The sequence below is a fragment of the Trichosurus vulpecula genome, chromosome 4 (genome assembly GCF_011100635.1).
Source record: "Trichosurus vulpecula isolate mTriVul1 chromosome 4, mTriVul1.pri, whole genome shotgun sequence".
Taxonomy (NCBI): domain Eukaryota; kingdom Metazoa; phylum Chordata; class Mammalia; order Diprotodontia; family Phalangeridae; genus Trichosurus; species Trichosurus vulpecula.
In genome coordinates this window covers 442,268,596-442,293,894 of record NC_050576.1, presented here as the reverse complement: position 1 = coordinate 442,293,894, position 25,299 = coordinate 442,268,596, and the positions used below count along the sequence as shown (strand labels likewise).

At 49.9% G+C, this 25,299-nt stretch overlaps 2 protein-coding genes across 3 annotated transcripts in view; one reads left to right on the top strand and one right to left on the bottom strand.

Moving 5' to 3' along the window:
* RABEP1 (rabaptin, RAB GTPase binding effector protein 1) overlaps positions 1–2,233 on the top strand; it is an 84,835-nt gene extending 82,602 nt beyond the window's left edge. For both annotated transcript variants that reach the window (XM_036754374.1, XM_036754375.1), the window contains exon 18: positions 851–2,233. In XM_036754374.1, the coding sequence (XP_036610269.1) occupies positions 851–952 (102 nt within the window). In that variant the 3' untranslated portion in view covers positions 953–2,233. The remainder of the gene's footprint in view (positions 1–850) is intronic.
* NUP88 (nucleoporin 88) lies at positions 1,317–25,280 on the bottom strand. The gene is made up of 17 exons (XM_036754376.1): positions 24,934–25,280; positions 22,090–22,259; positions 21,539–21,664; positions 18,780–18,866; positions 12,007–12,183; positions 7,163–7,349; positions 6,323–6,476; positions 4,653–4,751; positions 4,431–4,521; positions 4,101–4,202; positions 3,825–3,983; positions 3,313–3,438; positions 3,166–3,231; positions 2,997–3,077; positions 2,775–2,901; positions 2,570–2,688; positions 1,317–2,486 (listed from the first exon to the last, which is right to left on the bottom strand). Exons 1-17 carry the CDS (start codon positions 25,261–25,263, stop codon positions 2,423–2,425), a joined length of 2,265 nt encoding a protein of 754 aa, XP_036610271.1. The 5' UTR covers positions 25,264–25,280; the 3' UTR covers positions 1,317–2,422.
* Positions 25,281–25,299: the final 19 nt, after the last annotated feature.

Sequence of the window (25,299 nt, the reverse complement as noted above, 5' to 3'; positions counted from 1 at the left end):
GGGGTTGTGGGTGGGGGACCTGCCATTCTCCTGGTAAGGGCTGGGGCTTCAGCCTGGTGTGTGAGTGGGCCTGGAGGCTGGAGGGATAAGAGCTGACCCCCAGGTGAGGGGGTAGGAGGGACTGAACCCCAGGAGGGTGGCATGAAATATGGAAGATTTGGTGGGGCTGGGGAGCTGGGGGGTTGGGCAGGGTACAGTGAGAGGAGAAGGGGGTCGGAGTTCATCGTACCACGGATGTGTTAAACGCAGCATGCCAGGTGGACACTGTACAACCAGAGTCGAGAGATTAGCCATCATAACTGAGCCCATAGGAGCCAAGTTGGTTACCAGTGTGGGGTGAGCAGGGAGCAAGAAGTGGGTACTTCTCCCTCCCCTCCTCACATTGGAGCTACAGTGGTGCCCCTGGGGGGAGGGGTCTGCTGGCCCAAGTGATTGTCCTCAACTGCAGGCTGGCCTGGATCAGAGTCCTCTGTTCTATACCCAGCTCTTCCTAGTCACTGCCCCCACCCCCTTATTTATGTTGTGTGTATCATGTCTTTGTATGTATGTGTACCTGTCGGCTCCCCTGAGGGCAGGGAACGTTTGTCTACCTGGGATCTTTCTATCCCGGGGCCTCACACACAGTGAGCCCTTAGGACCTAGCCCTAGGGGAAGCTGATGGAGCTGGATCAGTGGGCAGAGAGGTCCAAAGAGAGCCAGCAAAGAGAAGGGGGACAGAAGCGAAGAGATCCCAGCTTGGGGGGGTGTCTAGGCTCCCCCCATTCTCCCAGTGGCTCCTGGGGTACCTAAGTGCTGACAGAGCAGTACTTAGAAGGGGCTCCCTGCCCTCATCCCACTGGTCTCCTCCCAGGTCCAGCTAGAGCGGATCCGGCAGGCAGACTCCTTGGAGAGAATCCGGGCCATCTTGAATGACACAAAACTGACAGACATTAACCAGCTTCCTGAGACATGACAGCCTGATTCCGGGACTCCCAGACTGCAGTTGGGGTTTTTAACTCATCTTTATAGCAATGTTAATTATTATTTAACTCTTAATGGAAGGAGCTGAAGAGGACAGGGAAGGAGCAAAGACTTTGTTGGCCGGCCAGGCGGGAGAGGACACCTTCATGGGAACCAGGTGATGTTCCCAAGGTTGTCAGCCTCCCTTCAGGAGGCCCTGGCTCATGGAGGCTCGTGGAACATTCCCCCAAGTGGCTTAGTGGCTTCTGGAATTCCTATTGACATTCACAAGAAAGTGGGAGAACAAACAGCACCCCTTGTTTTTCTGTTGGAATAGGGCTAGTCCATAACAGTATTCGGCTAGGAGACAGGGTAGGTCTGCTGTATGAATATTTTATATTAAAATATGAATTTGTGAGCAGGTCATTGGGTAGTGATTGTATTTCCAAGCCCAGTTTATGCTGTTTTGTCTTGTCGGGAAGACGAAGACCCCCACGGAAAACTCCCCAAGCGAACCTGCCTAGGTGAGTGTGTAAGTGGGCTCTGGAAACCCAAAGTGGAGGTTTGAGAAAAGCACAAACACATGTGACCAGGAATCCCTTTTCCACAAATTGCCCACAGCTGCCCCCCATCAAGTACCCCCCCCCCCCCCATTCCATTTCAAAAGACTTGGAGCCACCATTGTAGTTCTCTTCCTGTTGTTTGGAGTGGGACTGGCTGGGGAAAACAGCCAACTGTTAATAATTGCTGGAGGGCCTTCTTTCTGGTAGCTTTATGGAATCACCTGCATTAATTGGGGGGAGGGGCCCTGCACCAGCTTATCATGGTGAGGGCATCTGGAGCATTCATGAGGAGGGAGCTGCCACATGGGGCAGGCCTGGCCATTACCACACCTTTCTGACTATTGGGACCTTCTGCCAGCCCCTCCCTCTTTGGAACTGGTGTTATTCAAGGTATTTTGAAGAGTCAAATCCCACCTCCTGAAGGCCTCCTAGCTCCCTCATGAGCTGGCCATGAGCTAGAGAGCACCCCAGAGAAAGCTGCTCCCTTTTTCTTGGGTGTGGCCGGTGCATCCCCTTCCCTAGGGCAGCCTGGCTCCCCTTCTGTTGGGGGCCAGGACCATGCTCTGAACGCCCGCTTTCTTAACCCCTTTTCCTGCTCCCCAGACAGAAGTCAAGCGCGCTGTTGATGTCTTGTGCGATCGTGGCTATCAATCAACTGTAACCATTGTTAACTGTACTGAAGGTGTGTCCTTACGCGTGTTCACATTAAAAACAAAAGCTGCTGCCCAGTGGGACTGTGTGGGTCACTGTGTCCATGCAGGGAGCGCGTCCCAGCCAGCCTGGAAGCCAAGCCGGCCCAGTCACTCCTTCCTTATAAAACGTATTTATTTGGTATTTATAAAATCCAGTGGGCAGACACTCCCAGAGGCCTCCTCCCCAGGGGTCCACTTGAAGCTCTCTGTTGCTTGCTCCGGCCTTGGTCAGAAGTTGACATGATTGCGGATGTCGTTAATTTGCTTCACCATCTCTCGTATGTGTTCACCCCTAAAAAGCTGGACCATGAGGCCTTTCCTCTTCCCCACCAAGTGCCCCCCCCCTTTCTCCCCCTCCCCTCCAGCTTCACTCACTCTTCCTTCAGAACAGTCCGGATGCACTTGCGCTGGTAGGCGCTGAGCGTAATGGTGGGCTTCTGGGGACTCGTCCCCCTTTCCATCTTTCTCTGCTGGTAGTCCTTCTTCATTGTGACCTGGGCACAGCAGATAGAAATGCCATGAACCATTTGGGCACTGCTGCCCTGGGCACCAGCTCTCAGACAGCTGCCCCACACCTCACCTGCTTGATGGCATTGCCCAGGTGCCGAAGCTGGTCGGGGATCATCTGCAGCTCCTTCTTCATCTCCCTCTCACTGTCAGAGAGGACTGGCAGCTGGGAGTGGAAGCTTCGCAGAAGCTGCTTCATCCTTTCCCAGGAAAGAAATGGCAGCTTGCCTCGGGCTGGGGGCTTCCCTTGCCGCCCGTCCTCCCCCTTCCCCCAAGCCTGGCACTGCCCCTGCACCTGTTCATGAGATCTTCCTGGCGCTCCTTGGCCTCCTCGTATTTGTCCGCCAAGCGCTCAGCCATCTCTCGGAGACTTTTCCTGAGGAGAGATGGGGGACAGCCCCGTGCTGGGCATGTGTCCCTTCTCTCCTGAGGGTGCTGGACCCCCTTGGCCCCCAGAGACTCACCTCTCCTCTCGGCAGTAGTTGAGATCTTCAAGTTGCTTCTTCTTCTGGCCACATAACAACTTCACCCTTTAAGAACAAGAGAAAGGACAAACAGGCTGGGACACTGGGCTCTCGGGCCACCTGAGCCGCCTTCAGGGCAAGCCTCACCTCCGCTGGATCTCCTCTTTGGCCAGGTCCTGCTTCAGGATGTACTCATCTCGGAATACCTGCGTGGCCCGACTGAGCAGCTGGAGGCATTCTTCAGGGGGAGGCGCCACATCCTTGTCAGAGGATCTTGGGGGCAAGGGGGAGAGGGTGTTAGGCATGCTTCCCCCCTTACAATCTCTTTTGAGCCTCAGCTTCTGCCCGATCAAGATAAAACACTGATGCCCATTTTCTAAGAATAAGCATTTATTAAGCACCTACTATAAGCCAGGCAAGATGCTAAGTATTTTATAGGCAAACAGCCTTGGGAGGTGGATAAGGAATACAAGCTGATCAGAGGATGGATCTGAATTCGGGTCTTCCTGATTCTAGGGCTATCCAGTTCTCTATCCACTGTGGTGTCACCAGGGGCGCTCCACATGCCTGAGAACTGCTACTGGGGGACACCTAAGCTCCTAGCTTTGTGCCCAGCATGTCAGCCATGACCAATCTCTCTGCCCCGCCTCCCACCATACTTCAGAAACACAGGATTGGCTGCACTGCGCTGCAGGGTACTCCGAATGTGTTTCTCAAAGGAGTCCTGGGTCTCTGCCAGGATGCGCAGGGGAGACTGTGCCATGCCGACGTCCTCGCGGGCACAGAGCAGAGGAGGAGATGTGGGGTGGACTGTACTTCTGCCGTGGTCCGCACCATAAATACAAGCAGATTAGAACAAGAACAGAGACGCTGGTTGGTGTAGATGGCATAGGACGGAGCCTCCCTCCCTGCTGCCCACCCAGAGAAGTACTTACAGCAGAGGCCTGGTGAGGCACTCATAGGTGTTGGTGACACACACCATTGTGGGCCCCAAAACATCAGACACGATCCAGAAACCTCGGATGGGAGCCGGCTGCCTGGGGAAACATCTCTCAATTGCATTACGGAGAAAAGGGGCCAGATGACGGTGTCCAACCCGGGGGGCGGGGGACACGGCTCACCGACACACAGCCAGGCCAACCTGTCCATCAGGAGATGGAGGTAGAGACAACCCTGGGTTGGGCGCGACATGCCTTTCCCCAGATGGAGGCCAAGGAAATTGGGGAAGCTGATTCCCTGGTGGCTACAGGGCTGGCAGTCCTTACCTGCAGGGCAGGGGCTTTGTACAGAGGATGTGTTCTACGAAGCATTTCTGTTCAGCAGCGAGTTCTTGCAAACTGTCTTTATCTTCCTCATCTACCAAGAGACCAGCAGAGTCCATGGGTCTGTCCTTGGCCAGCTCTGTCCCCATGTCCCCTCCTGACACTGTGCCAACCCCGCCCCACAATACTAGAACATCCCCGGGGGGTTTCAATGGCGGAACTCACCCGACCCAAGAAATCTGTGAAGTTTGTGGATCCAAGTCAGCCCCACACTGTGGACACCGGCCTCATGGGTACAATGATATCGGGAGGGACATTTGGGATCTGCAACGGGGAGAGTTGAAGGATCTCCTGAGGCAGGTCTGATAGGAAGTTGGAAAGCCGAAGGCTGAGGTCGCTGTGCCCACAAGGGCCTCGATGACCACCACGGACAGCGCTCTCATTCCCCACGTCCCAACTCTGCCCTGGCCACTAAGAAGCGCATGGAGACCAGGGAAGATCGGGGGCTCCTTTTCTACCAGGTTAACCCTCTTCCTGTCCTTATAGCCTGAGAGCTGCTCACTCCAACCTGAACCACCCTGCACCACTTCCTCATTTCAATGAAAATCTTCTGTCGTTCAACTACAATCCACAAAAGTGGGCTCTTCCTATCTCAAAACTGGCATCATTCCTCACTCATCCTCCCAGTTCCCACCCCTGGTTAATCTCCAATTTCTCCCTTTTTACTGCCTCATTCACCACTTTCTACAAACACACCCATGTCTCTCCAACCTTACAAACCCCGTATTCAGATCTCCAAGCTGCCCTCCTATTTGTCTCAAACTCCTAGAGAAATTGCCTATATTCGGTGGCTCCACTCCCTCATTCCCTTCTCTCCTCAGGACACACCCTTCTTGGCCTCTCTGACAATAAAGGCTACTCTTCTCCTTAGCGCTTTCTTGGCAGAGAGAGCTGTCAAGTACTTGGCACAGTGCCTGGAAGAGGAGCTGCAGAAGTGCCTATTCCCATTCCCTTGGTTCTCCTCTTCCAGACCACACCCTGCAACCACGGGTGTCCTACCTCTAGATGCCTTCCTTTGTCATGAATTTCATGACCATCTGTGCTGATGGTTCTCAGGTCCACCTTCCTGCCCCAGCCTGTCCTCCAATCTCACACCTCCAGCTGCCTTTCAGACATCTCAAATGGCAGGTCCAGCAGACATCTGAACCTCAACAGGACTGGTTACCTTTCCCCCTAAATGCCGCCCCCCTTCCCTATTACCGTAGAGGGCAATGCCCTCCTCCCAGACCCTCAGACTTACCACTGGGTCACCCTGGGCCCAGATCCAATATGGTGCCAAGGCCTGTCAGTTTCAGCTCTTTACCATCTCTCATCAATTTCACCTCTGCAGCATCTCTCAAACATGCCCCTGCCCCCAGCCACCCTGGTGCAGGCCCTCCTCACCCCATGCTGCTGGGGGGGGGGTTGGGTTCCTGCCTCAAGTCTCCCCATCCCACTCTTATCTTCTATTTGGTCACCAAAGTGATCTTCCTCAGGTGCAGAGCTGATCCTGTCCTCCCCCCATCCCTATTCAATAAGCTCCAGGGTCTTCCTGTTGCCTTTAGGATCCAACACAAAATGCTGTTTGGCATCCGAAGCCAAAGCCCTTGCTAACCAGGCCCACTCACTAAGCCTCCACCATGACATCTCCACGCCTAGCACATATTCCCTCTTGGCCCTGGAGAACTCTTGGCTTGCTTCCTTTCCCGTGTGTGTGTGTGTGTGTGTGTGTGTGTGTGTGTGTGTGTGTGTGTGTTGGGATGAGCCAGGAGGGGAGGAGGAGGAAGTGGAGGAGTGCCCCCCAGCATCTCCCAGGATAATCCTGGAGGATGTACGGCAGAAGGGCAGCCCCTCACCTCGGTGCAGCTTAATGGGACAAGAGAAGTCCGACTCGAAGGGGTCATCGTCCTCTTCTCCAGAGGCCAGTCTGAGAGCGAGCTCCAACTCCACACACTCGAACACGTAGAGAGAAGGGATGAGGTCGGCCCGGGAATCCCAGGATTTCTCTGACTGCAGAAAGGCATGTGGGCCTTGAATTATGGAGGAGGCCCAACAGGAAGGTAATAATGGGGAGGGTTGGGGGTTTCCATGTGGCTGCTCCCCCTCCCCTGCCCATGGCCTCCTTGTCAAGGGTCCGACCTCAACCTATCCTTGTAGCCCCTGGTGCCCAACAGGCAGCTCCCTGCTTCTGAACCCCTCTGCGTCTAAGCTGTGACTCTGATTCCCTCGCTGGTGCCCCATCCTGACTCGTCTCTTATGGTCCTCTGGGTCTGGCCCTTTGACTGAATCCAAACTTCACATGAATCCCTTGCATAAAAGGGTTTGTTCTGTAAAACTTGGACTCAAAGGGCCGCACCTGAGGACCCAGAGGGTCACATGTGGACTGAAGGATGCAGGTTCCCCACCCCTGGTCCAGAAGATGATCTTTTTAAACACTGGCCAAAGGCAGGGTGTCAGCTCCCACTGGACCGTTTTGGGTCCTTGAGCCCCCTCTGGATTTACTCTGGCTGTGCCACTAGCCCCACCACAACCCTAAAAACATCATCTGGCCCAGCCAGAGTACTGAGGGCTAAGAGCTACTGGCCCCCTGGCTACAACGCCCGGCGCACAGTAGGTGCTGTGGAACTGAGGTTTCCCTTCCATACTCGCCACTGGCCTGGTCCTGACCCTGAGGGCACCTGCATCGGGGCACTTACATGCTGCTCGTCCTCCTCCTCCCCTTCCAGCACCACACAGTGGTACAGCATCCCTGACTCAGTGGCAATGACGAGAATGTTGGGCACGCAGGGCAGGCAGAGGATGGCGCAGGCGTCATAGCCGTAGTTGTCCTCGGCAGCTGGATGCATGGGCAGGGGTCCCAAGAGCTTCCCCAGGGATGCAATGCTGGGGAAACAAAAAAGGAGACCCAGAGGTGGTCAAGGCTGGACTGTGGGGACCGCCTCCCCTGACCCTACCTCCAGCTGGGGCCTTAGGTTCACCAAAAGGAAACTGAGGCAGACCTCAGGGCCCTGCTCTAACACCACCAGGGACTCCCCATCTCCTCCAGGGCAAAAACAACCTGTAAGACCCTTCATGACCTGGTGTCCTTTCAAGCCTGATTTTTCTGTCCTTCCATTCCACCTGGACGCCCCCTCCCCACACTCGTGATGGCCCAAGCTCTCCCTCTCCTCAGCCTGCCCTGTCCTGGCCCTCCTTGGTGGATGCACCAGAGCACAGTGCCTGGAGCACACAGTAGGTGCTTCATAAAGGTCTGAACTGAACCAGTTGCCATCCAACATATCCATGTTATAAGTGAGGACATTGGAGGCCCCAAAAGTATAGGCCTTTCCTCATTCCTTTGGAGTCACCCTCGCCCCTAAAGCTAGGGGCATCGTGAGCTGTCCTCATAATGAAGTAAAAATGCTGAGCCTTTTAAAAAATACTAATCACTGGTGTCTGTCCTTTGTTTCTGAAGAGCGGGCCACTGACATCATGGGATCACGTTCTGACTTGGCTGCAAACTGAAGTGAGGTGGCTGCATGAAGTCATCAGCCTTGCTCTCTTGCAGGGTCTCAGAGTGCAGAGGCAGGACAAAAGTCAAAATGACTGTCGACGGCCCCGGATGCAGTGGATGGCCTTGGTGTCTTCCATGTTTGACCAAGCTCTAAGCTCCACAGCGCCTGCTTTAGCAGCCTTCAGGGCCTTGGAACAGTGTTCTCATCCACCTCTTCTGGAGGGGGACGTCTTCACATGCTCAGGGAGTCTAACTCCCCTCCCTCCCCAATGCCCCTCGGTCAGCCTCAGCCTGCTTCAGCCTGTCAGCTGAGATGCTTTATTGGGTTGTGGCTGCTACAGCTTCTGGAGCCACAGGTGAGAGCTGGGTAGGTGAGCAGCCCTCACCCCAGAGGGGCTCGTCCTCCCTGAAAACCTCTACACCCCAACCTTTTTAAACACAATAAGCAGCACCTGTTAAGCACTTTACCAATGTAATCTCATCTGATTCTCACCACCCTGTAAGCAGGTGCTATCACTGTTCCCATTTAACATACACAGAAACTGAGGCAGACATCAGTGGCATGACTGCCCAGAGTCACACAGCTAATCTCTGAGGCAGGATTTGAGCTTAGGTCTTCCTGGGCAGCTCAGCAGTGCAGTGGATATAGCACAGACCTGGAGTGGGGAGGATCTGAGTTCAAATCCGGCCTCAGACACTTATTAGCAAGTCACTTAACCCTGTTTACCTCAGTTTCCTTGTCCGTAAAATGAGCTGGAGAAGGAAATGGCAAACTACTCCCATATCTGCCAAGAAAACCCCAAAGGGGTCACACCAAGAGTCACACTACTAAAAAAAAAACAAAACGATAAAAACAACTTCCTGTCTGCAGGCTTAGCATGTAACAGCTGTAAGTGACTTGACTGTGTGCACACTTAGGGTTGGGTTAGCACACCTCTCATCCTCTCTTCTCCAAGAACAAAACTGCCATTATATTACTCAGTATTCCCTTCCATAACCCCAGCCCCTCCCCTGCCCCAAGCTCCAATTCGCCATTTCTTTTCTTTTTTTTCTCCCAATTTTTAACATCTTTATTAAAAGTTGTGAGTTCTAAATTCTTTCTCTCTCTTCCTGAGATGGTAAGCAATCAGATGTAGGTTGTATCTGTGCAGTTATGTAAAACATTTCTGTATTCGTTATTTTGTACAAGAAAACTCGACTAAAAGAAAAAAATGAAAAAAAAGTGAAAAATAGCCTGTTCAGTCTGTATTCAATCAGCATCAGTTCTTTCTCTGGAGGCAGATAGTCGGCTTCACCATTAGTCCTTTGGGATTGTCTTGGATCACTGCATTGCTGAGAATCTCCAAGTCATTCACAGTTCTTCATCGAACAATGTGGCTGTTACTGTGTACAACATTCTCCTGGTTCTGTTCACTTCACTCTGCATCAGTTCATGTAAATCTTTTCAGGGTTTTCTGAAATCATCCTGCTTATCATTTCTTACAGCTCAGTAGTATTCCATGACAATCATATACCATAGCTTGTTCAGCCATTCCCCAATTGATGGGCATTCTTTTGATTTCCAATTCTTTGCCACCACAAAAAGAACTGCTATAAATATTTCTGCACATGTGGGTCCTTTTCTCTTTTTTATGATCTCTTTGGGATACAGACTTGAAGTGGTATTGCTGGATCAAAGGATATGCACGGTTTTATAGCCCTTTGGGCATGTTTCCAAACTGCTCTCCAGAATGGTTGGATCAGTTCACAATTCCACCAACAGCAAACTGGTCATTTCTTACAGCCATCACATTGAGAGTACAGTTTGCTGAGGCTGCCATCCAGCAGCTTCTTCCTCCTCCATAACCGACCTCTCCTTTTGGCCAAGAAGCTTGCCATCTACTTCCCTATTTCCAGGACCTTCCCTCTCCCTCAACCAATGAGCAAGACCTGAACAAATACCTAGTATGTGCCAGGCACAGGGGCTACAATCCCTGCCTTCAAAGAGCATATATTCCTCCCAGAGGAGCCGTGTACACAGCCCAGAACTGGACTGAGACCTCCTGTTTAGGGCTGTGGGGAGTGGATTCATCTTCCATCTGATGAGTCAATCTTCAATGTTTGTGACTTCATGAATCTGTGTCATTAGTGACCTCATCTTCACTTTGCGTTGGCAGTCATGGGTATTCTTGGCTGTGCACAGTGGAGAAACGACGAGAAGTGCCATGATCCATAAAAAAGATGACTGAGGGGTACAAGTGTTTGTGAATCTGCCACAGAAAGGGCTCAAGTCACCTGTCCAATGTGTGATGAGGGAGTGTGTTGGTAAGCAAAATGGGCTCCTTAGCATTTAGTTCAACAAGTGCCCTTGAAGAGTTTGGCTTTTGTTTGAGTAATTCAGTGTATTTCATTGGTCTTACTAAGTGCTAAGCCCTAGGCCCAAACCCCCATCTAGGTGTAAAACCTATGTGGGTGTGGATTGGCAACTAAGGTGGGGCCCAAGGTGGGGCTAACTCCAGGGAGGGCCTAGTTTACATGTCTGGGACAGCAGAGGCTTTTAGACCACGTGGGTTTAAGTTGCCTCTTTGTGATGATTCTAGGTCACTTGGGTGAGTCCCATGTGTGACTCACCCCTGACCTGAAAAAGATATAAAACCAGGGGTTGGCCTCCTCTTCCTTGGAGCTCCTACCTACAGCTGTGGTGGCGCGTGACTCTGGGCCAGCCCTTGTTCTGAGCTCCTGGGCTGAAGCTAGATGTTGGTAACTATGAATCTGTATTTGGTCTGTCTGTTGATGTTTGTAATTTGTATTTTGCTCTGAAGTTCAGTGTGCTGGTCTGTTCCCCTGAACTAAGTGAATGACATTTGTGTGCTGAATTAAAGTAAGCTTGTCAACCCCTTCACCTTGCTTTCCTTAGTTAAGCACATCAAAAGAACCTGTGCTGTTGGCAGCTTTCTGGGTGCTGGCTGTGGGTGGATCTTACACCCCCACAGAAGCTGCTGGCCGAATTGTGGAAACAGGGAGGTAAAAAAAGGAAAAGCAGCAAAGTTTGTGGGTAAGTGGGGAGCAGTCCCCCGTTCTCTTGCACATGTCTGTGACTTCTGTGTCCAGGGCTGGCACTCATCCAGAGGCGGGAGACTAGAGATGGCAGCTGCCCCTTTTCTCTTTTTACCTGGGGTCTCTCTGACATCACTATCACTGCCCCTGCCCCTCCCCAGTACTGGATGGTTATTTCATGGTTACTATGTTAAGAAAATGCATAGAATCAGAATTAATGTTTGGACACAAAGTATGGTGAGCAGAAAAATGTCTTTCTGGCAATCTCTAGTGAAGCATCAGTTTTGGCCGGTTGTGGGAAACTAACTCCCTATTTCCCATAGGCTCACTGTATCAGCATCCATATCTTTGACTTTTGTGCTGTTTTCTACAAGCACTACCCCGCCAAAGTCAAGGACTGAGCGCTCCAGAGCCCTCAGCTCCCCAGTACCTGCAGAGCTGTGATTCTTCCACCAGGCATGCTTGCCCATTTACACATGGAGTTTACCCTGGCCAGAGCATGCAGCTACAGAAAGCCTCCAGAATTTGGGAGGTGGGAGCAGCTCCAGGGCAGCGGGATCCTAGTGCCACAACACTGGGAGAGCACCCAGTCAGCAGCCCAGGCCCTGCGAGGACAGGTGGCTCCTTCCTTCCACTCTGGGCCGGCTCTTTGGTATAGAAGGGCTCCTGATGTGCCTTCTGCTCCTGTCTAGTCCTTCTGTCTCCGGGCAGGGCTTCAAACCTCGGATGACCAGTCCCTTAACCTCCCTCGTCCAGTGTCTTGCACCCATCCAGCCCCTCCCCATCCTGGCTGCCTCCTCTAGGGGCTCTCCAGGATTTCAGTGTCCTTCCTAAGCCACAAATCTGACATCTGACTCCTCATTCCTGGAATCTGTGCCCCCCTTGAGGGAGTCCCAGGAGGAAGGCTCGCCCAGAGCTTGTGGTCCACTACCCTCTCCCCATCTTTTTCAGATAAGAGTCACTGGTTAACGAGGCCCCCTGCATCCCATGTGGGAGACCAGCATGGCTCACCTTTGCATCAGACTCACATACGTAAGGAAGGTCTCCCCATTCTCATACAGGATGTACAGGGGGTAGGCCAGCACCTCCTCTTGGCCTCGTTGTCCAAAGACATTTTTGGGCACTGTTGCCAGAGGCCCAAAGTCAAATGCGACGGCCGTCTCTCCAAGGGATGCCGTGTACGCCCTCCTACAAAGTGGACCAAACAAGAGAGAGAACATCTCAGAGGAGTCATGCCTGCCATAAATGGGCAGATGGGAGTTCCTGCAGCCAGTGCTGGTGGACTCAGAGACTGCCAGATGCGATCAGCGAGCCTTTATTAAGTGCTCACTAGATACCAGGCACAAAGATGGAATGGCTCCTGCCCCAGAGAGCAGACAGTCTAAACAGGAGATGAGGCACAGACAAAATTAAAGGCAGGCTCTTTTTTGTTCTGGGGTGAAGGCCATTGAGGGAAGCTCCGTGTAGGGGCAGAGGTAAGCATTGTGGAACACCTAAAGGCCAGTTTGGCCGCACCTGAAAATGTGGGGGAAGGAAAGGTTCAGGCTGACTCATAAAGGGCAGCAGGAAGTCACTGGGGTTTACTGAAGAGGAGAGTGACTTGGTGGGGAAAGAAAGCAGAAGGAAACAGAATAAGGCCACCAGAGTAGTCTAGTGAGAGTGGCGGTCACATTCTCCTTGGTAATACAGGTTTCTTGTTCTTTGTCCTGCTATTTTCCATCTTCAGCCCTGCCAGAGAAGGCAAAGCACTGGGGCGAGGTGCCAGCACAGGCGGCTGCACCGGCCCTGAAGCAAAGGGGACTGGAACATAGCTGGAGCCACCAACAAAACACCCAATGGGGGTCGCGTCCCAAAAGGACGGGGTGGGGGTGGGGAGTCACAAAGCTCTGGGAAGCTTCTCTGGCTGTCCCTCAGGCCTGGAACACCCTCCGTTCTGTGCTCTGACCTTCAAGTTTTATCCCAGCTAAAATCTCAGTACCTTTTCCAAGCCCTCTTAATTACAATGCCTTGCCTCTGCTAATCATCTCCTAGTTATCCATTTGTATATTTCTGTCTGTTGGTTGTCTCCCCCACTAGAAAGGGAGCCCCTTGGGGGCAGGGGCTGTCTTGAGCCACAGCACAGTGTCTGGCACATGATAGGCACTGATTAAATGTTGACTGATTGAATATAGGGAAAAAAGTCTGAAACATGACACATTTCTAGAGGAAGAAAACTCAACAAAAACCCAGAGTACAAGCAGCAAGAAAAGGGGGCGGAGCCAAGATGGCAGCTGGTAAGCAGGAACTAGTGTGAGCTCAGTACTGAGTCCCTCCAAAAACCTATAAAAAATGGCTCTGAACCAATTCTAGAATGGCAGAACCCACAAAACAGCAGAGGGAAGCAGGGCTCCAGCCCAGGACAGCCTGGATGGTCTCTGGGTGAGGTCTATTCCACATGGAGCTGGGAGCTGGGAGCTGGGAATGGAGTGGAGCAGAACCCAGCCTGAATAGCGTGGACCATCCAGACCAGAAGCCGGGCAGAGGGGCCCTAGCGCCCTGAATCAGTGAGTTGCGGCAGTTACCAGACTCCTTAACCCACAAACACCAAAGACTGCGGAGAAGGTTAGTGGGAAAAGCTGTGGGAGTAGAAGGAGTTCACGGTTAGGCTTCCAGCCCCGGGGGCAGCTACAGCTGTTGTTACTTCCGGCTCCAGGCCCACCTGGTGGGAGGAATTAAGTGGTGGATCAGAGCAGGAGTGCACGGCCTGCTGAAGATCTAAGCCCAGTTCGGGTTGGGGGTTGGGGAAGGAGCAGTGCTGGTGTGGCAGAGGTGGCACCTCCCCCCCAAACGTGGAACATAGAACTCTGTAGTCTATAAAAGCAGTCATACCCCACTGAAAAACTCAAAGGTCAAGTTAGTTGGTTGGGAATATGGCCAGGCAGCGAAAACGCACCGAGATTCAGTCTCAGACTTTGCATTCTTTCTTTGCTGACAAAGAAGACCAAAACATACAGCCTAAAGAATTCAACAAAGTCATAGAGCCTACACCAAAAGCCTCCAAGAAAAGGATGAACTGGTCCCAGGCCATGGAAGAGCTCAAAAAGGAGTTGGAAAAGCAAGTTAGAGAAGTAGAGGAAAAATTGGGAAAAGAAATGAGAAGGGTGTGGGAAAACCATGAAAAACAAGTCAATGACTTGCTAAAGGAGACCCAAAAAAATACTGAAAAATACACTGAAGAAAACAACACCTTAAAAAATAGACTAACTCAAATGGCAAAAGAACTCCAAAAAGCCAATGAGGAGAAGAATGCCTTGAAAGGCAGAATTAGCCAAATGGAAAAGGAGGTCCAAAAGACCACTGAAGAAAATACCACCTTAAAAATTAGACTGGAGTAAGTGGAAGCTAGTGACTTGATGAGAAATCAAGATATTATAAAACAGAACCAAAGGAATAAAAAGGTGGAAGACAATGTGAAATAGCTCATTGGAAAAACCACTGACCTGAAAAATAGATCCAGGAGAGATAATTTAAAAATTATTGGACTACCTGAAAGCCATGATCAAAAAAGAGCCTAGATATCATCTTTAAAAAAATTATTAAGGAGAACTGCCCTGATATTCTAGAGCCACAGGGCAAAATAGAAATTGAAAGAATCCATCAATCGCCTCCTCAAATAGATCCCAAAAAGAAATCTCCCAGGAATATTGTCGCCAAATTCCAGAGCTCCCAGATCAAGGAGAAAATACTGCAAGCAGCCAGAAAGAAACAATTTGAGTATTGTGGAAACACAATCAGAATAATACAAGATCTAGCAGCTTCTACATTAAGGGATTGAAGGGCTTGGAATATGATATTCCGGAGGTCAGTGGAGCTAGGATTAAAACCAAGAATCACCTACCCAGCAAAACTGAGTATCATGCTCCAAGGCAAAATATGGACTTTCAATAAAATAGAGGACTTTCAAGCTTTCTCAGTGAAAAGACCAGAGCTGAATAGAAAATCTGACTTTCAAACACAAGAATCAAGAGAAGCATGAAAAGGTAATCAAGAAAAAGAACAAGAAAAAGAAATTGCAAGTGACTTACCAAAGGTGAACTGTTTTGTTGACATTCCTACATGGAAAGATGACATGTATGACTCATGAGACCTCAGTATTAGGGTAGCTGAAGGGAATATGCATACATATATGTTTATATATATATATGGGTGAATGTGTATGTATGTATATATCTATGTGTGTATGTATGTGTGTATATATATATATATATATATATATATATATATATATATAGAGAGAGAGAGAGAGAGAGAGAGAGAGAGAGAGAGGGGGGGGGGGGGGGGGGGGAGGGAGGGAGGGAGAGAGGGAGAGAGCAGACACAGGGTGAGTTGAAGATGAAGGGAAGATATCTAAAAGAAATAAAATCAAATTAAGGGATGAGAGAGGAACATACCGAGAGAGGGAGATAAGGAGAGATAGAATGGGATGGATTATCTCCCATAAAGGTGGCAAGAGGAAGCAGTTCTGTGGGAGGAGGGGAGAGGGCGGATGAGGGGGGAATGAGTGAACATTGCTCTCATCAGATTTGGCCTAAGGAGGGAATACCATACATACCCAATTGGGAATCTTACCCCACAGGAAAGAAGAGGGAAGAAGATAAAAAAAAATGGGGGTGATGATGGGAGGGGAGGGCAGATGGGGGTGGAGGTAGTCAAAAACAAACACTTTCGAAAGGGGACAGGGTCAAGGGGGAAAATTCAATAAAGGGGGATGGGTTGGGAAGGAGCAAAATATAGTTAGTCTTTCACAACATGAGTATTGTGGAAGGGTTATACATAATGATACACATGTGGCCTATGTTGAATTGCTTGACTTCTTAGGGAGGGTGGGTGGGAAGGGAAGAGGGAAGAGAATTTGGAACTCAAAGTTTTAAAAACAGATGTTTAAAAACAAACAAAAATGTTTTTGCATGCAACAAGAAAATAAGATACACAGGCAATGGGGCGTAAAAATTTATCTTGCCCTACAAGAAAGGAAGGGAAAAGGGGATGGGAGGGGAGTGCGGTGACAGAGGGGAGCGCTGACTGGGGAACAGGGCAACCAGAATATATGCCATCTTAGAGTGGGGGGGAGGGTAGAAATGGGGAGAAAATTTGTAATCCAAACTCTTGTGAAAATCAATGCTGAAAACTAAATATGTTAAATAAATTAAAAAAAAATAAAAAAAAAAAGTAGCAAGAAAGAGAAGGAAGGATGAAGCCAACCCCAAAAATCCAGAGGGAATACAAAGCTCCTTTAACAAAGACTATAAAGCAAAGGAAAATGAACCAAGGACCCAGGAAACACAGGACCCTGTGGAATCGCAAGAAAGGACACAAGAAAATAAATCTTGGACAGGTTCAAAAGAGGGGGGAAAAGGGAGGAACCAGTCAGAATGTATAGCTCTCAAAGAAGAAATTTTTAAAAAGTTATCATATTAGAAAGAAAAATTCACAGTGGAAGGCTGTCCCAAGGAATGAGAGACTAAGAGATTCTGAAAACAAATATAGGCCACGAAGGACAACCTGGAAGAAGAGAAGATGTCTACACACGTCAAAGCTATGGCCTGACCTGGAGGATGAGGCAACCCCCTAAGAACAGTCAAACCAGTGACACAAGAGAATGACCCAGACTTCTGAATACAGAAAATGCGCCACAAAAGGAAATCTACACATCAACTCAGACAAAAACCTTACCTACACACAGCAAACTCTAAAACAGTCGTTAGATTGAATATCTCCAATGACAAAGCCATTCTGCAAGCAGCCAAGAGGCCTTCACATATAAGGAAAGGAGAGCCAGGCATGGGGGACAGCCGATGCAAAGACAAAGAACATGGAGAAGTAGTGGAGGAGCAGAGAGAAAGCCAGTTTAGTTGGACTACAGTAGGCAAGAAGGGCCGCAATGGATGACAAAAATTAAGTCCAATAGGAACTTGTATTTTATGGACTTACTGGCAGTTGGCCAGCCAGGGTCTATCACGTGCTAGGCACTGTGCAGAGCCATGACTGAGGGCGACACTCACATGGTCGGGCTGTGCTTAAGGAAAATCCCTCCCAAGAATTAGAAACGTGTCTGTGTCCGGGAGGGTGCAGAGCCACAGTGTCAAAGGCCACAGAGAGGACAAGGGTGAGGGCTGAGCAAAGGCCACGGGAGTGGGCCATGCAGAGAGACAGCAGCTTCAGTCAGACCGTGAAGTGCCAACAAAATGTTGGAAAACATAGCCAACATATTCATGAAGCAGCATCCTGAGGATGGAAGCCAGACAGCAGAGGGCCTAGGAGGGGCCCTGACGTACCCCGCTGGTAGTGGGGGTTCACTCAGAGCCGCAGCCAGGGCTGGTGAGCCTGCGGCCTTGGGGCTACACAGAGTCCCATAGGTCCTCAAGGGTGGCAGGCCCTTTGACTGAATCCAATCTTCACAGAACAGATCCCCTTAACAAAAGAATTTGTTCTGTAAAACTTGGACTTGGTCAAAAGGCTGTACCCAAGGACCTTGAGGGCCACATATGGCACACAATCACTTTTGATCATCTTAATGGGATACATAAAGACATCCCTAAATACCCCAATACAGGTAAAGGTGGCAGCGAAGGCTCCACTAGGGCCTACCCCCCAGCCTCGCTAGGATCCCACCCATCCTCACTCTTCAATGTCAGACCATCCTGAGGCAGGTCAGTGGCAAAAAGCTTTTTTCTTTTTTTTAAATCTAAGTGTAATAACCATCAACAAAAGCATTCAAAACAAAAATTGATCAAAGAAAAAACTGCCAACCCTAAAAGACTCCAAATGCTTTAAGCGCAGACAGACTCTAAGGTTAGACAAAGCCAAAAGCACCAGTTTGTTTCTGTGGCCTCTGCAATACCAGGATCTCCACATTTAAGGTCCCTTAGTCCTAAGTGAGAGGTGGAGTCAAAGGACCCAGGCCGCAGTTTCCTGAGGGGCTGCCCTCAGAGTCTAGAAGAAGAGGGAACGGATGTGCCAGGCCCTGTGTGTTGAGTGTTCTTTTTACAAGCATTATCTCATTCGATCTCAAACTCTGCTTAAAAGTTCCCTCAAGAGTGTCCACTCACACCGGGCAGTGGTCAGCCTCTGCCTGGGCCAGTAAAGACCAAGCTGTCCTGGCCAGCCATGCCAGGAAGGCTCCAATGATAGGGCCAGTGATGAACACTTTTGTGCAGAGACTATCGCCACCACTTGGCCACAGGAACTCAGACACTGTCTCTTAAAGGATGGGGTGGGGGGCCCCAAAGTATTCCGATGCCCCACAAGCTCAGAAGGGCTGCCCAGATCTCCCTGCAGCCAGAGAATCTCACTCAGTAACATCTCAAGTCTTTGTCTCTTGGCCCTGAGCCCCTAGACCAGGGGTGAGGAACCTGTAGTGAGTCTAAACAATAAATTTGGATTCAATCAAAGGATCAAACTTGAGGACCTAGAGGGCCACATGTAGCCTCAAGGCCGCAGGTTCCCCATCCCTCCCCTAGACAGGCAAAAGGAATAGGTCTCCCTGTGGAAGAGTAAGAGAGCCCTCAGGATCACTAGTTGTTGGTGTGTGGGCGGGGGGGGGGTGGGGGGAGGGGCATACAATATGAGCCTGCCACACTCCAGAGTCAGATACCAAACCTGTGGGGCCCCTCAAGGTTCTACCCAGAAGATGAGGATCAGCTTGGGCAGGCAGCTGACTGGCCCCACTGCCTTGGCCCTGCCCCAGAGGCATCACGATGTGGGCATTCCTGGAAGGTGCCCTAAAAGACACCCCTCAGACTCACCCTCTGTTGAGGATCAAGTTTTCTTCCTCGGCATCAGAAAGGGGGATCACCTTCACTGGGATCTGGGGCTCCCGCAGACAATAGATCCTGGAAGCCCCCCAAAAGGAGAAAACCAAGCATAAGACACAATAACACGAGATCCTCCCCCACATCAACATCTCCCAACGTCCTCCTCCATTTCCCCTCCTCCCCAGTCTTTTGTCCAGCCTTGGTACTACCATCTCCCCCTTGACAGGCTAACAGGTTCTCCAGGTGTGGTCTAATGCAGGAATGACTGGAAAGATGGGGGTGGGAGAGGAGGAAAGGCACCAAGGAACCTCCCTTCTGTGCCTTTTACTGGCAGGGCCACTTATCCACACCTCAGGGACCAGGACTTTGGACAAACAAGATGATCTCAAAAAGAATGGCTTCTCTCCATCCATTTCACCTCCTTTCCTGGGGTATCCTCCACCCTCTAAAAACAGGCTCAGGCCTGTCCAAGCCATTTAAAAAATTAAAAATCTCTAACCTCTCCCACTCTTCAAAATGGACCTCCTTCCCTTCACAGTGAAACTTAATTTTATAAAAATTCTATAGATAACTTATTTTTTTTCACTATCTTCAGTTCCAAATGTATCTTCCTCTCCCCCATCAACCCTTGTGACAAAGAATAGAAAGAAAACAAGCAGTTTGAGGCATGCAACATGCCTTGCCCATGATCCCCCAACTCGGCAAAACAAGGGAGGATCCTTCCTCCTACGCCAAGTTCAGTCACTACTGAACACTCAGGGTCCAGTCTATTCTTTCTGTTTTAAGTTCTAATCACCATTGAGTCCTTGCGTTTCCCTAGTCCCGAGCTGATTGTCACCTTTCTATGTCTGTTTGTAAGAAGTGGGATTTTAGCCAAGACTTGAAGGAATCCAGGAGGCAGAGATAAGGAACAAGTGCAGGCACAGGGAAGAGCCAATGAGAGAGATGGGAGTGTAATGTAGGAAGAAGAGCCAGAAGGCTGGTGCCATTGGATTAAAGAGTATGCGTCAAGGAGTAAAGTATTAAGAAGACTGACAAGGAGGAAAGGGCCACGTTATGAAGGGCTTTGCAAAGGAAACAGAAGATTTTGTATTTGATCCTGGAGGAGACAGATAATCAATAGAGTAAAGGCAAGCTGACCCCCAGTAGCTATTGCAAGTCCATATATAAGGAGATGAGGGCCTACACCTGCAGAGTTGAAACGGACAGGCCTTGGCACCATATTTGGATGTTGGGTGGGGAGGGGTGGTGGTGAGAGAAAGGAGTCCAGGATGATTCCTAGGGTTGTGAGCCTGGGGGCCTTGGGGGGTGGGTGGGGTTAGGGAAAGTAGGAAGGGGAAAGGATTTATAGAGGGAATGAGGACAAGTTCCATTTTGGACATGCTGAATTAAAGATAGTCTACTGGACATCCAGTTTGATATGTCTGAGGGGCAGCTGGAGATGTGATTGGAGGTCAGCAGAGTCTGGGGCAGAAAACATAGATCTGAAAATCATCAGCATGGAGATGGTGATTGAATATCTGGGAGCTGAGGAGATTACCCAGTGAGGTAGGATAGAGGGCGAAGGAGGTTAAAAGGCATGATCTGGAGGAAGATTCAGTAAAGGAGACAGACAGACAAGGAGGATGAGGACTGAGAAAAGCCCATTGGATCTGGTGATTAAGAGATCACTGATGACTTTGCAGAGTGCAGTCTCCAAAGAAGTAACAGCGCAATGTCAATTTGGAAGTTTCCAGTGGAGTGCTCCAGGGCTCTACGCTCAGTGCTGTGTTGTTTTAACATTTTTACCAATGACTTGGGTAAAGGAAATAATGAAATGCTTTTATGACTTACATATGATTCAAAGCTAGGAAGAGAGCTCTCTCACAATGAAGAACAAGTTAAAACTCTGGGTCAACTCAAATAACAAGGAAAGTTGATAGGAATAAACTTTGGCTATACGTTAATTCCTCTAACAAAGACCTGGAGATGCCAGTGGCCTTTAAGCCCCACGAAGCTCTTCTCTAAGCCTCCCTGTGGACTGGAGATGACGTTGGCCCTCAAAGGCTCTGTTAGTGAAACATAAGCTCCAGAAGGTTCTGCCAGCCTGAAAAAACTTTGAATACCATGGCTCCAAACTCACAAGTGGCCTATACTCTTCTACTCCTGCAGGGCCGGAGCAATTTTAAGGCCCTCTGTAAGCCCAGTTCTAGTTATTTTATAGGTGAGATGTCCTTCCAGCTTCAGATGAATCATCCAGGGCTGGATCCCAGGCACTGATCAACATGTTCAACAGCTTCCAATCTCCTTCCAGAGGGACATGGGACCATCCATGTCCCTTCTTCAAGTCTGACCATTCAGCCAGTTCTAGGAGGGCCCACACTGAAGGAGGAATCCAACTTCACAATGTTGACTCTCACTACCAGTGAAGCCCAGAGACAAAGGAAGCTTAGGGTGAGGGTTAGGGGAAGGACAGCTCACAGGTAAGCCTTAGAGAGGCAAAGGGAGGAGTTGGTTGACCTTATCCTTTGTTCAAAGGCAACAATGAACATCATTTCATGGTTTGATGAGAGGGAGGGACTGTTAGAAACTAAATGGACACAACCAACTCCTTTTTCTCATCTCCCAGGCTTCTGGGAGGGCTCAGTGATGCTGGATTCTATCATGCCCTCATCTACAGGTCTGAACCGACCCCTTCCCTTCCCTTCCCTCTACAGCTGGGTCCTGAGGAGAGCCAAAGAGCAGCCTCTTTAGGCATTACCAGCCCATACCGTATCACGTTGTCTGACGTCAGCAGTACCACATGCGGGTCTAGCACTTCACTTGGGTACCAGGCAGCGTGCTTCAGGCTCAGGGAGGGGGAGCTGCTGAAGAACCTCTCAGCAACAGGAGTCGTGCTACAAGACAGAGTGCGTCATTTTTTCTAGCGCTCTTAGTAAATTTGTATCCCAAACACTGGATCACTACAAATTCTTAATTCTACAACAGGCCCAGAGTTTGTCAATTTTTTGTCTGTGGATTCCTTTTCTGGGGCAAATGACCTCAATCTGTTCACTGCTGTTGGGGGGGGAACATCAAAGCCTCAAAGTAATGGGACAGATAACTCTGCTTTTGATGGGCCTCTAAAGATAGACACCTGAACTTTAGAGAATAAAACATATTTGCTATATTTAAATCACAAATTCTGCCAGAAACACAAGCAAGAACTTTCCCACAATAAACAAAACTGCTCACCACACATGTATGCACACACCCACACCACTCACCTACATCACATACCACAAACCACCCAGACCAGGACCCAACGGAAGACCCAACTTACCTACAGTTCACCGTTGATTTCCCACCTTCAAATTCAGAATTCTTCCCCCATCGTTTTGGAAGCTCTAAGATGGTTAGTCCCCTGGTGCCAATAAGAGCCACATGATGGTGAGTCGGGCTCAACAGGACTTGGTAGACTTCAAATAGGGGTGGATTTATACAAAGCAATCTCTGGAAATTAAAGCAAGCTGGAATTAATGTTGATGGGAAAAAGTTATTTGGAAGGGGGGAAAGTCCATACAGTACTGCTCTAGTTAATTGGAATGCTGTGAAGTTAACATAATACAATCTTTTATTTTAACCACTTGTAAAGGAAATCCCTTTCTCCCATTTGTTAGTCAATAGGAGGTAATGAAGTTCCTCTTGCAGAACACAGAGGGGAAACCTGCTCCTGCAGGCCCAGCCAGGCCAGAGTTCTCTGTTCCCTGTGGTCTCCCCCTGCAGCCTCTACCTGCCTTCTCTCACTTCTGGCCATGACCAGTGATAAGAACGAGCTTCCTGTGGCAAGCCAGCAGGCAAGAAGGCTTCTCCTCAATTACACATAGGAATCAAATTTATAATTAACTGGGCATTTGCAGTGGATTTTGATTCATGTATGTGAGGGAAAGAAATATGATTTAGGAGAAAAAGCAACAAAACAACACTACAGCCACTCTGACTGCACAGAGATGAGCCTCAGGAAGGGCTAGATTCAGTTCCACCTGTGGGACCCATAGCCAAATCCCTTCACCTCCTCTGTGCCTCACACTCTTCCTCAATAGAGTGTGGGGGGGCAGAAGGTGGCCTCTAAAGCTCTAAATCTAAGATCCTACGGCAATGGACTTTTAAAAAACATTTCATTTATTTTTTAGCATTTAAAAAAAAAATTGAGTTCCAAATTTTTTCCCCTTCCCCCATACAAGAAATGTGATATTAGGTGAAACCATGCAAAACATATTTCCATATTAGCCATGTTGCAAAAGAGCAAGAAAAATAAAGTTAAACATGATGTTTCAATCTACATTAAGACTCTATCCATTCTTTCTCTGGAGACTGTTAACCAAAAGTCACAACTCCATAAGACATGAGTAGTAATATGATTTATTACAAGAGATATATACACGCATGTGGGAACTTCTAATACCAAGGAGCCTGTCCTATAGACACAGCTTGGAATATTTATGGGTACAACAAAAAGGGGAGGTCTCATGGGAAGAGTGGAGGACAATCCCCTCCCAACAGGACTGGCATGGGAGTAGGAAGGGGGCAGTAGGGGAGAGGGATGGAGCGGGAATATTCTGCTTATCTGAAAGGGTCTCAGCTGCACAATTTATCAGTCTGGGCTAGACTGGCCAGAATCAGGCTTGTAGCTGACTCAGCTTTCAAGATCACTGAAAGTTTCAAAGAGTTCAGTTGCACATAACTCACTGGTGTGCTAGTTTAAGGGCGCTTCATCTCTGAAAACCAGGGCTGCGAATATCTAAGTCGTTCATAGTTGAGCACTGTACAGCACTGCTTTTACCATGCGATGTTCTCCTGGTTCTGCTTGCCTCACTCTACATCAGTTCATATCAGTCTTTCCAGATTTTCTGAAACCGTCCCCTTTTGTTATTTCTTACAAGAATATTCCATCACAATCATATACCACAACTTGCTCAGCCATCCCCTATTTGACAGTCATCCCCTCAGTTTCCAATTCTTTGGCACCACAAAGAAGAGCTGCTATAAATATTTTTGTATCTATGGACCCCTGTCCTTTCTCTTTGATCTGTTTGGATACAGACCTCATAGCAGTATTGGTGGGTCAAAGGGTACGCACAGTTTTATAACCTCTTGGGGCAGAGTTCCAAATTGTTCACCAGAATGGCTGAATCGCCCCACAACTCCAGCAACAATGCATTAGCGCCCCTATTTTTCCACATGCCCTCCAGCTACTGTAATTTTCCTTTTATGCCATCTTAGCCAATCTGAGAAGTGGGACCTACAGAAATGTTTAAAGGCAGTGACACAGTAAAGAAGAGTGCTGGAGTCCAGAAGACCTGGGTCCAAATCCTGCCCCATTAGTGACCCCCCCCCCAACCTCTTTGAAGGTCAAGGAATTTTCTACAACTCTAACAGACCTGAAAAACCAATTAGCAGGTCACAGCTTTAGAGCTGGCAGGGACCTTAATGAAGGTCTTTACTAGCCAGGGACGAGATCCAAGTCAGTCAATCAACAAGCATTGATAAGCTAAGCACTCCCAGGAGCCCTAGGGCCCAAACACTATTTCAAGATGCCACTTCTTGCCCCTTCCCATCACCCCAGTTCAGGAACGCTGAACCATCATCTCATCGACTGCCCCTGTTCATGGATGGGGCGTGTCAAGCTATTCTAAGACACCTTCAAGGCCAGGAGGCAGCCTCCAACACTTGCCACTTGACCAAGAGCTTGGTGCTGGGTCAGGTCCCGAACACAAGAGGCACTAGATAAGCATTGGTCCAGACTAGGGACCCTCAGGATGGTTTCCTGGGCATCAAGTTTTATTTGCCTCAGGAAGACCTGAGTTCAAATCAGACCTCAGACACGTACTAGCTGCGTGACCCTGGGCAAGTCACCTAATTAACCCTGTCTGCCTCAGTTTCCTCATCTGTAAAATGAGCGGGAGAAAGAAAGGGCCAAACACTCCAAACGGGGTCAAGAAGTCGGACACGACGGAACAACGACACGTAAAAACGACGAGCTGCCTGAAGAGAGGAAAAGAAGGGCTCCAGAAAGGCTTCTCATTCCTCCTTCTCCCAGCCCCAGGCACGCCTCGCACAGGTGAGCCCTAGCAAGCAGCCTCGGCCGGCACGCCCCCGCGCAAGGGCAGTCTGGCACCGCCGTTACCTGATAGCGGCTCAGGGCGGGGCCCTCGCCGCCGCCGCCGCCGCCGCCGCCGCCGCCGCCGCCGCCCCGGCTCCCGTCGCCAGGGGCGGGGCCTGGGCCGCGCAGGCGCACTGCCAAGAAAGCGCCGGCCGCCCCGTCCCACAGGAAGAGCTCCGCGCCGAGCCCGAAGAGAAGGTTCCTGGTGAGACTGGGCGAGCTTGGCTGCCCGGCGCCCGGCGCAGGAGGGCTCAGGTCCCGCAGGCTCTCTCGTAGCCGCACGAACACAACATGCTGGGGCAGCCACAGCCTCCACTGCTCGCCGTCGCCGCCGGCCTCCTCGGCCGCCGCCATCTTTCCCCACGCTGCGCGCCTGGGTCCCTCCCCCCT

What these genes read in the sequence shown, in the direction of transcription:
- NUP88 (XM_036754376.1), bottom strand. Translation starts at nt 25,263, where the DNA reads ATGGCGGCGGCCGAGGAGGCCGGCGGCGACGGCGAGCAGTGGAGGCTG. An exon ending in AAATCAACGGTGAACTGTAG is followed by an intron (nt 21,665 to 22,089) that starts GTAAGTTGGGTC and finishes TCTGTCTTGTAG; the next exon opens with CACGACTCCTGTTGCTGAGA. An exon ending in CAGGAAGATCTCATGAACAG is followed by an intron (nt 2,902 to 2,996) that starts GTGCAGGGGCAG and finishes TTCCTGGGAAAG; the next exon opens with GATGAAGCAGCTTCTGCGAA.